This window comes from Oryzias latipes, chromosome 3, assembly GCF_002234675.1.
Source record: "Oryzias latipes chromosome 3, ASM223467v1".
Lineage (NCBI taxonomy): Eukaryota > Metazoa > Chordata > Actinopteri > Beloniformes > Adrianichthyidae > Oryzias > Oryzias latipes.
This window is the reverse complement of record NC_019861.2, coordinates 32,858,090-32,874,209: the sequence shown is the minus strand read 5'-3', so window position 1 is coordinate 32,874,209 and position 16,120 is coordinate 32,858,090. Positions and strand designations below refer to the sequence as shown.

Below are 16,120 nucleotides of genomic sequence, written 5' to 3'. Positions count from 1 at the left end.
ATTGCTTCAGGGCTGTGTGTAGACGCTAATTGGCGTCTATCTTCTTCGCTGGTATGTGTGCTCAGCAAGGCAGTTTTGTGTTTGAGCGCCCCCAAGTTGTGTTTTACTGTAACTTCAGAAGCTCCAGACACGTGAGCAAAAGCGCCATTCTCATTGGTCGAGTAGATTTCGACGCGACGCGTCGAAAAAAAAAAACGAACCCGAGGCGTTTTTTTTTTTTGACGCTTTAACGCCTGGCGTTTTTTCGCGTCGGTGTGCACACTCTCATTGGTGCCCTTTGTTTAGTCACGAGGCGTTAAACGTCGGCGAAAATCGCCGGCGAAATTCGTCCCGGTGTGAACAGGCCTTAAACCTGGCTTTATCACAAATCCCAGTTCACACAAAATCCCACAATCCTGTGTTTTTATACTAAATTATACCGTGGTCCAAGTGAATACTCGACTCTGATTGGCTGCAGGGTGTCCATTAAAAAGTGATCCAATCATTGCGCTGGCCTAAACGCCAGTCGGTAGCTGGAACAACAGACATTTGGAACATCGACGTTGTTTCACAGTTGATCCCAACGGTCAGACACTAGAACAGATGTCCGTCCTTCGGATGTCTTTATGACACAACAGGATCCCAATTTACCATCAACGGCAATGTCCACTTTATTTTGAAAGAGTTCCCTGTCTTTCTTTCTTTCTGTCTTGCTTACCTATTTAATTAATAAAGAGGGAATACACGTTTTTAAATAATTGTGTTATTCATTTTTTTATTGTGGTATTTATATCAACAGGGTACATTAAGGAACATTTCTGGTAATTTGTGTTGGCTGCTAATTGGTTGTATGCTATAAAGTATTCAACTCATTGTTTTCCTGTTTTTCTTTCTTTATTATAGTATTTTCTGCCTTTTTTTGCCGTTTCTACAATTTTTTGGCTTTTTTAACCATTCAAGTATTCAAATGTTCAGCTCTTTCAGCTTTTTCCAGCTGTGACTTTTGGTCCTTCAAATCCTAGAACTTTTCAAGATATTCCAGGATTTCCAGGATTTCTGCCTCCATTGAAATACATGGGGGATCCTTGGTGCAGAGGCTCGCTGGTTTGATACCCAGCGTTTGCATTTTTCACAAAAATATATTTTTTGTTAATGTGCCGTTTTCACTTTATTTATAACTTTGATCATTTATTTATTTTTGCCAATTATTACCCTTTAAGTTTCATTTTCATTCAGCTATCTAGCATTCATCCCAGCAATTTCTTCTGGAAATGCAGCTCCTTCTCATTTTCAAATGTTGTTCCTGGGCAAGTTGAGGGTTTGCCTCAACAAAAACACAAAAATAATTGACAATAATAATGACTAATAATAGAAAGTTTAGTAAGAGTGTGAGGGTTAAAATAGAGTGGTCTCTACACAATTCAACACAAAAAGTTACATGTTGATAAATTATCATTTTTTCCAAATCCACTTATACTATGATATAAGGTATATAAGCCATTTCATTACAGTCAAAATGTGATTTGCATCCAACACTTATATACAATATTTACATTTGCAAGTTCATGTTTGAGTGACAGAAATAGTTAAAACACATGTAAAGATCAGTTAACGGTGGATATTTCTTCAATCAAAGCGATCTAGGAAACTACCGGCAGACTTTGTCTTCTTTGAAACAAACTTTAGCTTCATCATATGGACAAAAAATGAGCAAGAAGAAGGGAATGATGCTTAAGTTTAGCACATAAACCACCAACTTTCCTCACACACCAGCCGCAGCAGAGCGAGCTGCAGGCTCTGTGGCCGTTGCCACGACAACGCATTACACCGCATATTAAAAAGTCCGCTTAGGACGATTTCAGTTAGGCCTGCGCTCTAAATCGCAAATTTATCGATATCGCGATATCCAGCCGTGCAACATAAACTTTGTGAAAATTCCGATAAATGTTGACCATAAATGTGCTAAAACAATCTTATGGTAGCTTGAAGTATCTGTCCAATCAAATAAATGCATTTATGTGTTTGATCAATTTTGATCTTAGATGCTCCGCCTCCTATGTAGATGAGGGTCATTTGGAGTGTAACTTAAGTTATGTTGACTTTTATTTAAATGAAACTGTTGCAGTGAAATGGAAATGATGTTTTGCTGTTTCTTCATGTATCGCAAGTTATACTGTCATTGTAATATTGATCACTAATATCGCCCCTCTAATCGCAATTTAAATGTTAAAAAACCCAAAAGATTGAAGCACTAATAGTTGGATTGATATTTATTTCTATCACCATGGTAGAAGCGGAATAATCCCCTTTGTTGTGTCCGTTATCAGAAGCGTCTGTCCTTCGCGTTATCTATTAATTTCTAATAATCCACACTTTATCCCTCACTTGAAATCCTTTCCTGCAGATTCTTGGCCGAAGCTCAAGCTGGCCTTTCTGTCTTCAGTATTTCAGGGTTAAAATATAACTTTTGCAGCTTAAGACAATCGAGCAAAGATCACAGATGAGCTCACCGTAGATCAGAACATGTTAATGGTGCCAAATACTTGTTTCTGAACTGAAAATGTTGGATTGCTAGCATGATCCTGTTTTTCTTTGTCCTTTTGTGATCAGAGCGTGACCTTTGGCCGTTTGGAACGGCTTTTCCACCACTTTACTGAAAACAAACGGACATGTGTGCGACACTTTTCACCTCGTCGTTTCTTTACAGTTTTATATTGGTCGTAAAAAAAAGTCCCACAAAAGAAGGAGACAGACGGGATCAGAGAAAGAGGGAGACGCTCTAGTGCTCTCCGTTTCAGATGGAGGTTTACAGGACAGCAGAAATGAGCAGAGCGTGTCTGAAGCGTGGCATGTGAAGTGGTCACTGCGGTGAAAATAGACTTGTTAGAGTGTTTAAAGCTTGGAGTAACTACTAGTGTCTGGGAATGCAGAGGACATGTGGACAGTCAGGAAGTGCAGAGATGTGGATGCCAGAGGGATGAGCGTCTGACTCAACGAGATGTTTGTCTTTAAGACAATGTGGGGGGGTTATCGCAAAGATGTAGAGATTGACTTTCTCCCCAACTTTGCAATCATGAATGCTCACTGTTTTAAGCAATTTTCCCGGGATGTTCTTCTTCTTTGAAACCTCCTAGATGGGTCCTCGTTGCTTAGTTGGAGTCATTTTAATTTTTATATATCCCACAATGGGGAAATTCTTCTCCGCATTTGACCCCATCCCCTGGGGGGAACGGTGAGCGCTCGGGGGGCGACAGCTGGCTGGAGAGAGCGGGAATCGATCCAGCCAGTCATATTCTTTCACTGCTCACCACATAGTGCACCATATAGGGCGTTACCCATTTTGTAGTGCTGCCTGAATCTACAATTCCAAAATTCAGTGCCCCAGAAATTTCCCAGAAGTCTCTGCGAAAAACCAGTGTGCATTGATGCTCACTAGATCGGCAAATATAGACCACAATGCTTTGCATTCTAACAATTTTTCATGTGAAAAAGATGTATTTTAATGTATTTTTTTAATAAACCATCAAAGTTTTAATCTTCAGAAGACAGTGTACTTATATATAAGCGTTGAACAACACTTTTAACTTTGTGAAATCAATGACGTCATATCCGCCATTTAAAAAACAAAAAAAAGTAGTGAGCATGGTGTCCGAATTGGTTTTAAAATCCAGGAAATTACATAGTTCCACTCTATAGAGTGTTCTAGTAGTTAGGGGTTAGGGTGGGAATTCGGACAGAGCCTACAATTCCAAAATCCAGCGCCCTAGAAATTTCCCAGAAGTCTCTGCTACAAAACCAGTGTGCATCGATGCTCACTGGATTGGCGAATATAGACAACAATGTATTGCATTTGAATAATTGTTGCAAAGGAAATGTATTTTTTTAATAAACCATCAACGTTTTCGTCTTCAGAGCACAGTGGATTCATTAATGGTTCGTAAAATTGATGATGTCATATTCGTTGTTTAAAAAATAAAGAAAAAGTAGTGAGCACGGTGTTTTAAAATCCAGGGCCCTAAATAGTCCCGCACTCTTTAGCTTTTGTGTCGTTTGGGAATATGGTGGGAATTTTGACACAGTGTGGACAACTGTGGTCCTCTGGACTCCAGGAATGTTTTTTTGCTGAAACTTGTCTGACTCGGAGAAGCCGGTAACCACACATAAACCAGTTTTCTTGCTCTGCCCGCTTTCCTCCGCAGGCTCTGAACAAGAAGGAGCATCGGGGCTGCGAAAGCCCAGACGGAGAGGCCTCGTACGTCCTCACCCCCACCACGGAGGAGAAATACAAAAAGATCAACGAGGAGTTTGACAACATGATGAAGAGTCATAAAATTGTGAGTTCCTAAAGTTTTCATCTGTCGTTTTGACAAAAAGGGCTCCACAACTCCATGCAGGTTCCGGCGGCTTTAAGCTCAAATCATCGCGCCTTTTATCCCTTGTGCTATCTTGTGGGGTCCAGATGACCCCACCCTCACATTGACGTGTTCTCCCTACCACAACAAAGGTGGATAAAGGTGGAAAGATTTCATGTAATCCATGGACACCAGTGAAGATCACAAATCATTGAAGAAAAAAGGTTCAGCGCACTGTCTAGTGGGGTCCAGATGGTCATCTGGACCCCACTAGACAGTACGCTGAACAAGCCGATAAAAACACGTTTCCTTGGACGGAGACGAAATGTCATCTGGGAGACGGTTTCCCAACTCGTAGACTGATCCGGAGAGATCTAATCCCTGTGCTTTTGCCAATTCCCCTCCAGTCGGCGGGTCAGCCGCCGCCGCCGCAGCACTTCCTGCATGCCTCCCCTGGTGGTGCGGCTTACTGTCCAGGAGGAGGAGGAGCCACTTCGCAGGCTCTGGCGGCGGCCACGGCGGTCCTGGCCGACAGCGGGATCCTGGCGCTGCCTCCCCACAGAAACATAAACCCTTCACACAGACCCGCCAGCGCTGGACACACAGGTGTGTGTTTGTGTGATCCTTAATCCAACTTTTTAGGAACCGTGACGAAAAATGAAACGTTGACAGAAAAAATGGCCATCAGAGTTCACCTGTTCTTCATGTGGTCTCTCTCTGAATTTAATTCTGGCGACCCTTTGAATGTAAACGCGCCACTTTATGAACATCTGTTTAAGTGAATAAAGGTCGACAAATGATCATGACTGCTCTGTGTGCCACCTGGTACTGTGAGCATCTTCAGTTTAATTCCTTCAGGTGGGCTTAAAATCCTCTTCATAGATGTTGGAACAAGAAACAAAGCTTGAAAGGCGAAGAACGTAAAGAAGACATCAAAGTGACATTAGCCCGAGTGACTTTTTCCTCAGGTGTACACCTGTCAGACCGAGTTCAGGTAAAAATCTTGCAGAAGAAGTCACGGAAAAATAACTTACGTAGTCCTCGTCTTTTATTAATGTGCAGCATCTTCGTTCATTTCTTTGATTTGACTTCTTATAGGAATTAATTAATGAGGAGTTGCCGGTCTGCAGGGAAAAAAAGAAAGCACAGCCTACCTTTTTTTTTTTTTACATTCTATTTATAAGGAAGTTTAATTTTTGGAAAACGACTGGATTCTCTCCACCTCATTCTTGACTGATGTCCAAAATCGAAACCCTCAAACTAGCAAGGTTCACAAAAAACAATGTTTTTTTTACAGAGAGGAAACAAAAGAAGAGCTTTTGACTTCATAACAAAAGGAAGCTGCATTGAACAGACAAAAACCAGGAGTCTCAATGCAACAATTGCTCTCACAGACCATAATATTAATAAAGAATATTTAGCACGCGGCTGTCTAATAAGGCTGCTAATAAAGTTGCTTAAACGGTGGATTCACTTTTAAGAACCCATTTTATTTATTTTCTTGTTTTTATCCGTCGCACTTTGAAAGCCTGACGAGGCTGAAGTTGGCGTCTGATTTTTTCACCTTGACAGTTATGGGTTGAGAGAAAATCTAGATCATATTTGAATGGTTCCTGCATGAAGTCTAGAGTGCAATTAAAGTTTAAAGCTGCAGATATTTTACAGAAGCTAAAGGTAAACTTTACCCTTAAAAGTTAAGGAAACTGGAGGCTTAAAGAAAAGTAAAGGGCACTGAACGCTCACCTCAGCCTCTTCCAGGCCGGTCCATGAGAATATTTCTGGACTTTGGGGTTCACTGCTGTAAATAAAGCCTTTAGAAGACCTAAAAAGGTGTGTGTCTGTGTCTTCAGGAGGTCTGCAGGAGAACTCTGATCTGGTTCAGCAAAACGGATCTGGAGGTATGCATGTTGTTTTCATTCTTTGATGTGGATGCAGAAACAAAAACACGGCTGCTTTCATGAAGCGAAAGGATCCTGGATCAGCAGCGTCAAAGAAAAACTCATCAAAGAGAGGAAATTTGAACATTTTCTGATTATTAATTAGATCACAGTTTCTATGTTTTTAAATGAAGTTCATTAAGTTAATGTGCACCTTATGATGTTCACATTGGACAAGCAGGGAGGGGCTTCTTCTTCTTTCTTTTTTTTTTCTACAGTTTACTAGTGCATGTAAGCCCCTACAGTCGGAAGCGGCAGAGGTCTCGCAGATCTCGCACCAGACTTTTTTTTATTACATTTTTTTTTACATTTCGATTCCAACATTTGGTCTGCACTTGCATGAATAAAAAATCCATGCGTCACTACCAAATCCAAGTCCCTGATTAGTACGGAGTGGTTTTGGTGCCATTATTCCAATCGCACCAAGCACTGACTTGAACGTAAAATGTTACAAATTATTATTTTAAAAAATTCTCATAATATAAAAAATAATTTTGCACTTGAAACTCAAAAATACATGCCAGCCAATCACAGACATGTGACCTTCGTGTCCGTGTCTGTGATTGGCCGGTTTGTAACGCATTCCTCTGCTCTGTTTCCAGCACAGAAGAGAGAGAAAATAGTTTGGATTGCGCGTCTTTTTGAGGTTCAAGTGCAAAACGATTTGATGTTTGAGCACAGAGAGTTTTAAGCTTAAAACAGTGACTGTTGCGTTTGGAATGATGGCACCAAAATCCTTCCAAAGATCAGTTAAAGCTGGTTTAACTTTCATCATGAGTTCAACGGCTGCACGTTTTGTATGGAGAGCCCGAAAACGGTCGTAAAAAAGTTTAACGCAGAAGCCCGGCATGTGCATTTACGCGCGTCTACATAACGTGAGTTACGAAGTGAGCGTAGCTAGAGGCTAATGTCTCACATCACCACATTTGTGAGAAATGTTGGAACTGATGTTTATTTCTATGGATGCTAAGCTAAATGCCCGTTTGGTGTAGTCTGTTTAGTTAAAGTTTAGTGTTATCCTATTGAATTCTATGCATTTATGATCCTTTTTGATTGTATGTTTACCTCACAATTACCGGTACGAAGCCCTCTGAGACGACTGTAGTTGGGAATTTGGGCTAGATAAATAAAATTGTTTAACGAAGCAGTAATTTGATAGGAAATAGACAGATTGGATGCATCAAATGGTGTCGTTTTAGTTGAGATTACTGCTAAAACGTTCAAATATCTTAATCCAAATTTCTTAAACTTTAATTAGAGTAACACATTCACAGGTTACTAAACAACCAAGACACTAAATGTGTTTTCAGTTAGATATTTTTTAAAATATCGTCACAAAGAATTACAAATAAACAGAGGAGTGTTTCCTGGTGCCTTCATAAAAATATCCTTTTCAGATTTAAAGGATCTTTATCCTCTAGAGCTGATGGTAAATGTTTCTGTCCGTATGTTTACGGTACCTGTCCCTGTCTATCCTGTCATCTTTGGGTCTGTCTGACACCGTTATGTAATGACAGGTGGGTGGGCAGCATGAATTATTCAACATTTACTCCTGTATGATTTATAGGCTCCCTGTCTCGGCTCTGCTGTCAGAACTCCTTGATGGACAGGCGGATCTGTTGGATCTAAACGCTTTTTCTTTGTGATTCTGACGTCGCCGCTCTGCGAACAGAAATCCTGACCCGCTTCTCCCGTTTCCTCTTTTCTGTGTGCAGTGAATGGCTTTGTGGGTTCCTGCGGTGGAAGCGGTTTGGGTAAAGTCGCTGCACCAAAATCGCCTCCTCCTCCTCCTCCTCCTCCTCAGGGGAACAGTCTGGTCCTCAGCGGCCGCAAAGCCGACCTTCGAGTGGTCATCCCTCACTCCAAAGCAGCCATGTTGGTATGTGTCCCGTTTTGGGATCGGAGAAAAGTCTTTTTTTTTCTTCTTAAAGTCCCACTCCGAGCATCTTTTGATGTCTTTTCAAAGTGTTCCCAGTGGTCTTTTAAATATGGTTATGCTGTTTTTAAATAAAAAAAAACTGTAGTTTTTTTTTAGAAATTCACCTGAGTTGTGTAGAGCAACCCCGCCCCCCTTCCTCTTCCCGTTGCTGAGAGGTGCGAGCTTGTGGCCCGCCCATCGTGTTTTCTACGCTCTTTTTTTTTTTTCCTTAAACAACATTTTTGCATCTCCTCATCAATTTGAATCAAGAAATACTCAGAGATGCGATTTTAAGATGAATTTCTCTAAATATGTACTTCAGCATGAAAAAAATGCCACAAGAACACGTTAAAAACACCAAAATCATCAGATTAGGTCTTTAAAACCTCACTTACTGTAAAGGCTGATTAAACAGACTGTGACAGAACATCACAGTCTAACAGTTTAAAGCTCACTTCAACAGCAGAAGTGACTTTTTTTTTCATATCCTGTTTTTGTCAGAGGTCAGGAATCGTGTCCAGGTTTTTTTTTTTTTTTTTTCAATCTTAACAATCGGAAGAGCTTCCCAAAACGATCAGGGGTCCAAAGAGGGGAGGGCAGGGTGTCAAAAGAGCGTTAAATTCCTGCTTTATGGACTTGCTCTGGCGTGAAGCTGTGATGTTAAACCAAACAGAACCAGCGGCGTCTCCGCCCCGCTTGAGGGAGCAGGAGGTCCCGGGCTGCTCAGACGGCTGCTCCGCGGTTCCATCGCCCCGAAAACTGCCCTTCACCTCTTTTTCTGGGCAAAAACAGCTTCACCACACACCAGGGGAAGACGTGGGTCGACCCGTAATCACAGGGCGGGTCGGCTCAGCATTAGGTGATGAACAGATGAACACAGTGTTCAGGGAACCCCACAGGGACGGCTTTGATAACATGTTAGCCTCAGACATGTACCGGTGGTTTAAGCCTCCGTATGTGTGTGTTTTTGTGTGTCAGTGCTGACATTGTGAGGCTTTAATATGTCGTTGAAGCTCCTCGGTCATCCAGACCGTCCGTTCTTCCTCTCTCTGCTCATCCAAGCCTCCTCTTCCGTTCAAATCCACGTTATTTTTTGGGCCGAGGGCTTCAGAATGTCGCCAAGAAGTTCAAAAACCAAATGTCCTTCATGATGGAGCACGTTGCTCCGCTTCTCCTGCTTTTTAGTCCTCGATCAGATATTGTCCCGTTGTGTTGCTGAAGTCGAGAGATGAAGGTCCTTCTGGGTTTCTCAGACACATGTGAAGGGACCGCAGGAGCCGCTACGCCGGTAAAAGCCCCGTAAAAAGGACAACCTGCAAGACTAAACCCAGGAAAAAAATTGAGGAAAACCTCACTCAAAAAATGTTGTATTCTCCGTCTGCAGTCAGAACTGAACAACAGTCTGTTCTACTGTTTTATGAGTCAAAAAGTCATGTTTATCATTGTGCCGTTTGGTTTTGAATGACCAGAATCAGACTTTTTTTGGTTTCTTTCTGTGTAACAGAGAAAACGATTCCCAACATCAATTCTAATTTAATTTTAGTTTTGTTACTGATAACTAATATATCTAGAATCTCCTAAATATTATTTTTTCTCATGCTGCTTATAACTTTTCCACCTTTTGTCTGACTGTTTACATTTATTGGATTTGATCCCTTTACTGCACCGTAACTTTAAATTTTATATTGTAAAAACTCTATGATCATTGTTTTTTGTATTAATGTGCTGCTTAGATCTGGATCCCAGTGGGTTTTACTTTGTTAAATCAAGGTTGAATAAAAAAAGTAAAAATAAACGTAAAGAAAAAAATGTAAATGTAAAGAAAACTTGTAAAGATCTTTGCTGAATTTTATTTTATTTTACTCCAAAAGCCAACAAGTTCAGGTGCTCTTTTTTTTAGATTTTAAGACTTTATTCGGAACATATTTGCAAAACAAGTAAGAAAAGTAAATCCCAAAAATCTATTAAAAAACACAAGTCTCTACTGACATCTTGTGGGGAAACTGAGTATTACATCTCCGCAGAAGCACCAACCAAACCTCACATTTGTTCTTTTTGCGTTTGTTTTCAGAACAACCAGAGGCTGAGCAGCAGTCAGTCGGGTCAGCCTCTGACCACGCCGGTGGTCTCCATCAACACCCCCAGCCTGCCCCACCACAGTCTGGTCTACTCTGGCGTCGGCTACAGTGGCGGTAACTCCTCGTGGATTTTCTCTGCTTCTTCTGATCGAACATTTCGATTTAAAATAGTTGAAATCGCTTTTTTACTGGGTCAAATGACTTTATTAAGACCGACATAAAGCAATAATAAATACAATAAATGAAAGGATTCATAGTTTAACAGAATAATTTCATTCAGACATGTTACATTTTCATTCAATGCAGGAGAAGGTTTTGTTCCTCTTTCTCTGCTGTTTTCTAACAAACATGTGACTCAGAAGCCAACCTGATGCTCCAAAAAACTGTTGGGCTAACAAAAAAAACAACAACCCAAGCGTGAGTGCTGCCGTCTGTCTCCTCGCCAGATTACGCCCTGAGCAGCGCGGAGCTGTGCGGCTTCGGCTCCGCCGCCGGCCCCTCCCTGGGCTCCATGGCGGCGTGGGGGCAGCACCAGCTGAGCTCCTTAGGGTGAGTGAACCGAACGCTTGACCTCCTCGCTGCTGACCGCTGCCCGTGTCTGCACTTGTGTTATTTTTAAGGAAGTCGGGGTGTTCATTTAGATTTGAAAGATGAGCTCAACAAGAAAATAGGAAGGAAACTGTGGCTTTACATCCTCAGTGTTGCTGCTACGACCTTTTTGCTTCATATTTCCTTAAAATACAAAACATTCAAACCTTTTGCAACAAAATGTACAATAATAATTTATAATATTTAAGAGCAGCTGTTCTTTTAGTGATGAAACTGCTGGCATCACACAAGACAGGAAGAAGAGAATCAACATTTTGCAATAAATGCCGTCAGAGCCAATGATCTTAGCTTACTCAAGTCTGGTTCACGTTTTTTTTTTTTTTTTGGTTTACATTTTTTTTCCGCCATTGTTGCCTATATTTCATTCTGCCGTGGTAGAATCTGTATCTTCTGGTCGTATTTTATTCTTTAAGTGAAAATTAACATACAAACACATTTTGTACACACCTAGTACTCGGTGAAAATGAGAGACTGCCCCGCCTACTTCTTCAACCCCTCCTTTTTATCTTTCCCCCTTTCTTTAACATCCCCCTCTCTCCTTCTCTCCCCTTTTTTCTGTCCGCTCAAAGAAAATGTACAAAAACCTAATTATTATGAATAAAGTTTACCCTCAAATGCAAAAGGGGTTTATACAAATAAACCCCTCGTGTGTCCGAAGATTCCTAAACCCCCTATTGTAGCAGCAACACGGGAGGCCTTCAGCTCCCATCTGTTTGCTCAGCTATTGGACAGGACAAGTTAGAAAAATAAGAAACTCAACAAAATTTGTACACACCTATTACTCAGTGAAATGGACGAAGTGAACCCCCCCCCCCCCCCCCCAGACACACAAACACACACACACACCCCAAAAAAAAAAGATGACATCACATCAGGAGAAACAATCAAAAACAGGAATGGGGTGATAGTCTCTTATGGGGCTCAAAAAAATCTTGTTGGCGATATCCAAAAGGTAGTTTTTTAAATTATTATGGGATGGCCACAGGTCATGAGCCCTAGCAACTCACGGCTGGTTCTTCCTCCATCGTTAACGCGCTTGTGACACGAAAGACGAACGCATTTGAGTTTTCCTTTGACATGTATTTTCTGAGCGCTGGCAGCTATGCTCTCCAGATCTGAAGACAGTATTTTTTCAGAACTCTTCGCTCAGACGGCTAAATGTCGGGTTAGGGCGGGAATAAATTCAGATTCAGCCTAAAACTCCAACCGAAGTTTCTTAAAGAAACCAGCCACAAATTTAAACTCTCCCTATAACTCCTGGAGCATCATTGAGAAGCTAAAGCGTTGGTTTTAAAGTTTGTAAATTTTGAACGGGGTGAGCATGGCGAGCTCGCAAAAGTGGCATTCCCATGTTGCTAATTTTTTATTGTGATGATTTATATGGAATGATTTTCATGCCACCATGCTGCACACAAAGCTTTCGAAGTTGCAAATAAAAATATTAAATATTTGCTTTTAAATACTTTTTCTTTGCTGTAAAATTTGTTTTTGCTTTACATTTTTTTTCTTTTCCTTTCAAAAATTTTTTTTGCTTTCAATCCTTTTTTCTTTGTAAATATTTTGGCGTTTGCCACACTAATGTTTTCGCATGCGTTGTGTCTCCTTTTGCCTTTTTCCGATCTTTGATTTTGCTGTCATAAGTTTTGGTTTAGCGTGACAGAGCTGCCATCAAAAACATTTGCAAAGCAAAGAAAAAAAAGAAAAAAAATTGATAACAGAGAAAAATAATTTTAAAGCAAAGAAAAAAAATTGAAAGCAAAGAAAAAAAGAATTTGAAAGCAAATATTTAAGATTTTCATTTGCAACTTAGAAGGTTTTGTGTGCAACATGGTGGCATAAATATCACTCCATAGATTTAATACATGAATCTTTCTCTGTAGCCAAACAAAACGCATTTTCTATATGGCATGCAATATAACCATATCAGGAATGTGGGCGTAGTTAATTAAAAAAACACCAAAAAAAGAAGAAAACCTCAGTTGCCAAGAAAATTAACAAATTTACTTTTGCTGATTCTTCTTGAATTTTCATAGAGCTGGTTGTCACCTCCAGGCAACCAAAAAGTTAAACTGTTGCTATGGAGATAAAACCACCACATTGAAAAAGTGCAGCTCTGACCAGGGTGGCAGAGGCAAGAAGGAGAGTGGGGGCCGTGTATCAGCCGCACAGGGGGGCACCAGGGCAGGTAGGGCCGTCATACGACGCCGCTCACAGCTTTGATTTAGTTGAATTCTCACGTCGGTGGTGGGCCTGCTGCAGAACCCAAGTGCTCTTGAGCGTTACGTCATGATCCGTGAGAGGAGATTCTCCTTTACAGGTGTGATTGTTTTGATCAAAAAGGTCAAGTTGGTCTGCCCCCAATCAAACCCCACACCATTACACTTCCACCGCCACGTCTTTTTTTTTTTTTTCTTTAACTTGTCCTGTTCAACAGCTGGGCAGACAGATGAAAGCTGAGGGGCTCTTGTGTTGGACATATTTTACTTTAACAATAGGGGTTATGAATCTATGAATCTTCTGACAAACCAGAGGTATGTCTGAATAAACCCCTTTAGTAATCGAGGCCAAACTTTATTCATTTTTATCATAGGAGGGTGATGGGGGGGGGGGGGGTAAAACCATGAAGCAGCATAAAGCAACAAATTACTGGATGCTCATGACACCGCCGCCATGTCTGACTCTTGCTTTGAGGCACGTATGAAGTTCCTGTTAGAACTTCCAGAAAGTTCTTGTTTTGTCTTATAAGTCCAAAAGGTTTTGGTGACGTGAATCCGCCCAGTCAGCGAGGGGGGGTGAAAAAGGGGTCTGCAGATAGTTTTTTTATGGCTTCATTGATTCTTCTATTTACATCGTTGTCATCAAAAAATAACGTAAGAGCCAAAATGTAGTTTTGCGTGCACATTTCCTGGTTTACCTTGTAGTTTTACACGTTTCAACTGTTTAATTTGGGAATTAGCAACACCTGGGAGAAAGATTTGGAAAGCGCCAGCTCACCTGCACTGGGAATCGAGGAGAAGAGGAGAGATTGGAGTGTTTGTGTTCACCGCTATATTTGTCTATTGGGATTCCCCTTTGTTGCCGTCTACTTTATTAATCAGGTTCATCAACTCATACAAATGAAAACAAGACAAAAAAATGGACTGCAGCGTTTTTATAAGACTCTTTGGGAGGCTTTAAAACACAAACGTTCTATTTTTAGGAGACGCTAACTTAAGACTTCTTAATGGTAAATAAATTTTAGTTGTTAAAAGTTTGTTTTTCTTATTCTATTTTAACTTTAGCACATGAAAAATCTAATTTAAATTCTTTAAAGGTGTAATTATTTCTAGAAATGACTGCTTGGGAACATGAGCGACTGAATAGTTCATTTATTTGTCATTTTTTTAACTTCTCTGTTTTCATATTTCAGCCTCTTTTGCTGTGTTAAGTCCTTCTGCTTTTAGTTTGTTTGGAAACTGACATGCAAATTGTATTTGAGTGACTGGCACTTTTGTTTATGCTTCCTCTGAGGGAAAATGTGATAAATATTTCCTTTTTTTTCCCCGTTTCTTCATCCTGTTCAAGCTTTATATTTTAAAAAAACATGCCCATTTGCTATAAGGGCACCTCGTCTCTAAATGTGTTGAGTTATTGCGGAGCCGTTTGATTGCAAATATTTCCCTTTTGGTTCTAAGATCATGTCAGTTGGGCTTTGTCATCTGAGTTTGAAATGTCCTGCTCCACTAGGTGGCGCTGCCACTCCACAGCCTCTCAGTGTCTCTGTGTTTGCAGGTCAGGAAGCTCCAGCTTCTCCGTCGGCACAAACCACAACATTAACATCAAAGCGGAGCCCCTCTCCCCACCCCGCGACCTCCTCAGCCAGCCCGGATACGTGGCCCATCCTCTTCCTCACTCCTCTTCGTCCGCTCAAGCGGAGGTGGGGAGGTCTCCTGCAGACAGCGTAAGCTCGTCCTGCAGCTCCCACGAGGGCGGCAGCGAGCGCGAGGAGCAGCCGCCGAGGCCGGACTTCCACTCCCTCCCCGAGGGGCGGGCGGAGGGCGGCGAGAGCCCGACCTCCAAGCGAATGCGTCTGGACGGCTGGGTGACATAAACCCAGAAGTCACATGACCTCGCAACATCAGGACACATAGGAAGGACACCGTAAGGCAGAGATATAAATGTTTTAACGACACGTCAGGACTTTTTTCGGCCTTCGTCGCGGGACAATCAGTCTTTTTCTTCGCCAATAAAAAAAAGCTGGACTCTGAAGAGCGCCACTGCCAGTCATGTGCAGTCCCAACCAGGTGTCAATGCTGACTTACTCAGGGGTTTTGAAGCATGAAGGCCACACTCCCGTCATCGTCTGTTACCGAACAATATTTAAATCAGCCAAAGCAGTATGCTGTTTTTGTAACGTGTACAGATCTTAGGTTCAAAGCTTCAAGCTTGTACAATGGAAATGTGTCTTTATTATTTCATACATTGTATCCTTAATATATGTGCATCACACATTATTGTTGTCACTGTGTTTTACTTTTGGTTTTAACATAACTGCCATGTCTGCAGGCACCTTAAGTTATGTTAGGACTGTCACCGAACTGTCCGTTCCAGAAAGGAGATCGCCAAATTTGAACAAAAAGTCCAAAAGAAAAAAGTGTTGAATTCAAATGAAGAAATTGATTTTTTTTTATTTTATAAAAGGGATCCATCTGTACTAAAACAGTTTAAAAAAAAAAAAGAAATCAAATAATGATTGAAAGCTGCATGAGTGAGAGGAGCTTTGCTATTACACACCCAGAAAGAAATCAACAGTAGTAGGACTGGTTTGCGTGAAGTCATCTGTATTCCTACAGTAGAAGCAGACCGGAACACCTGAGGCAGAGCTACCAACAACTGAAGGTGCGAAACCGAAAGGCCCGTTGTGAATGGCGCAACAAATCGACAGACGAGCAACCAGCATCTGACAGGAAAACATCAGCCATGTGTTTGTATACGTCTGAAGAGGAAAATTGAAGTTTAAAACTGAGCTTTGACATCACTCTGTGAAGCAAAGACACAAACTATCTGATGAAATCTGATCAGAACAACGAAGTCTGGATATGAAACAAACTGCAGACAAATGGTTCTGTTTTTGTGTTGTGGTGATCATTTGTATAGAATAGCCTGTCTTAAACAGGAACTATGTCATTTGATGGCATTCTTTTGTTCCGGACCTGGGTTTAAAATTAACCAGAGCTAATGACGTGACATGAAAACAAAAAAATTATC

At 41.1% G+C, this 16,120-nt stretch overlaps 1 protein-coding gene across 2 annotated transcripts in view; it reads left to right on the top strand.

The window, feature by feature from the left end:
• Positions 1–15,366, top strand: part of LOC101165294 (myocyte-specific enhancer factor 2A-like) — a 44,048-nt gene extending 28,682 nt beyond the window's left edge. The window contains exons 5-11 of one of the 2 annotated variants that reach the window (XM_004067525.4): positions 4,179–4,313; positions 4,739–4,937; positions 6,182–6,229; positions 7,984–8,147; positions 10,258–10,378; positions 10,711–10,813; positions 14,645–15,366. In XM_004067525.4, coding sequence (XP_004067573.1) covers positions 4,179–4,313; positions 4,739–4,937; positions 6,182–6,229; positions 7,984–8,147; positions 10,258–10,378; positions 10,711–10,813; positions 14,645–14,963 — 1,089 coding nt within the window. In that variant the 3' untranslated portion in view covers positions 14,964–15,366. The remainder of the gene's footprint in view (positions 1–4,178; positions 4,314–4,738; positions 4,938–6,181; positions 6,230–7,983; positions 8,148–10,257; positions 10,379–10,710; positions 10,814–14,644) is intronic. The other variant, XM_020700728.2, reaches the window with a different exon arrangement.
• Positions 15,367–16,120: the final 754 nt, after the last annotated feature.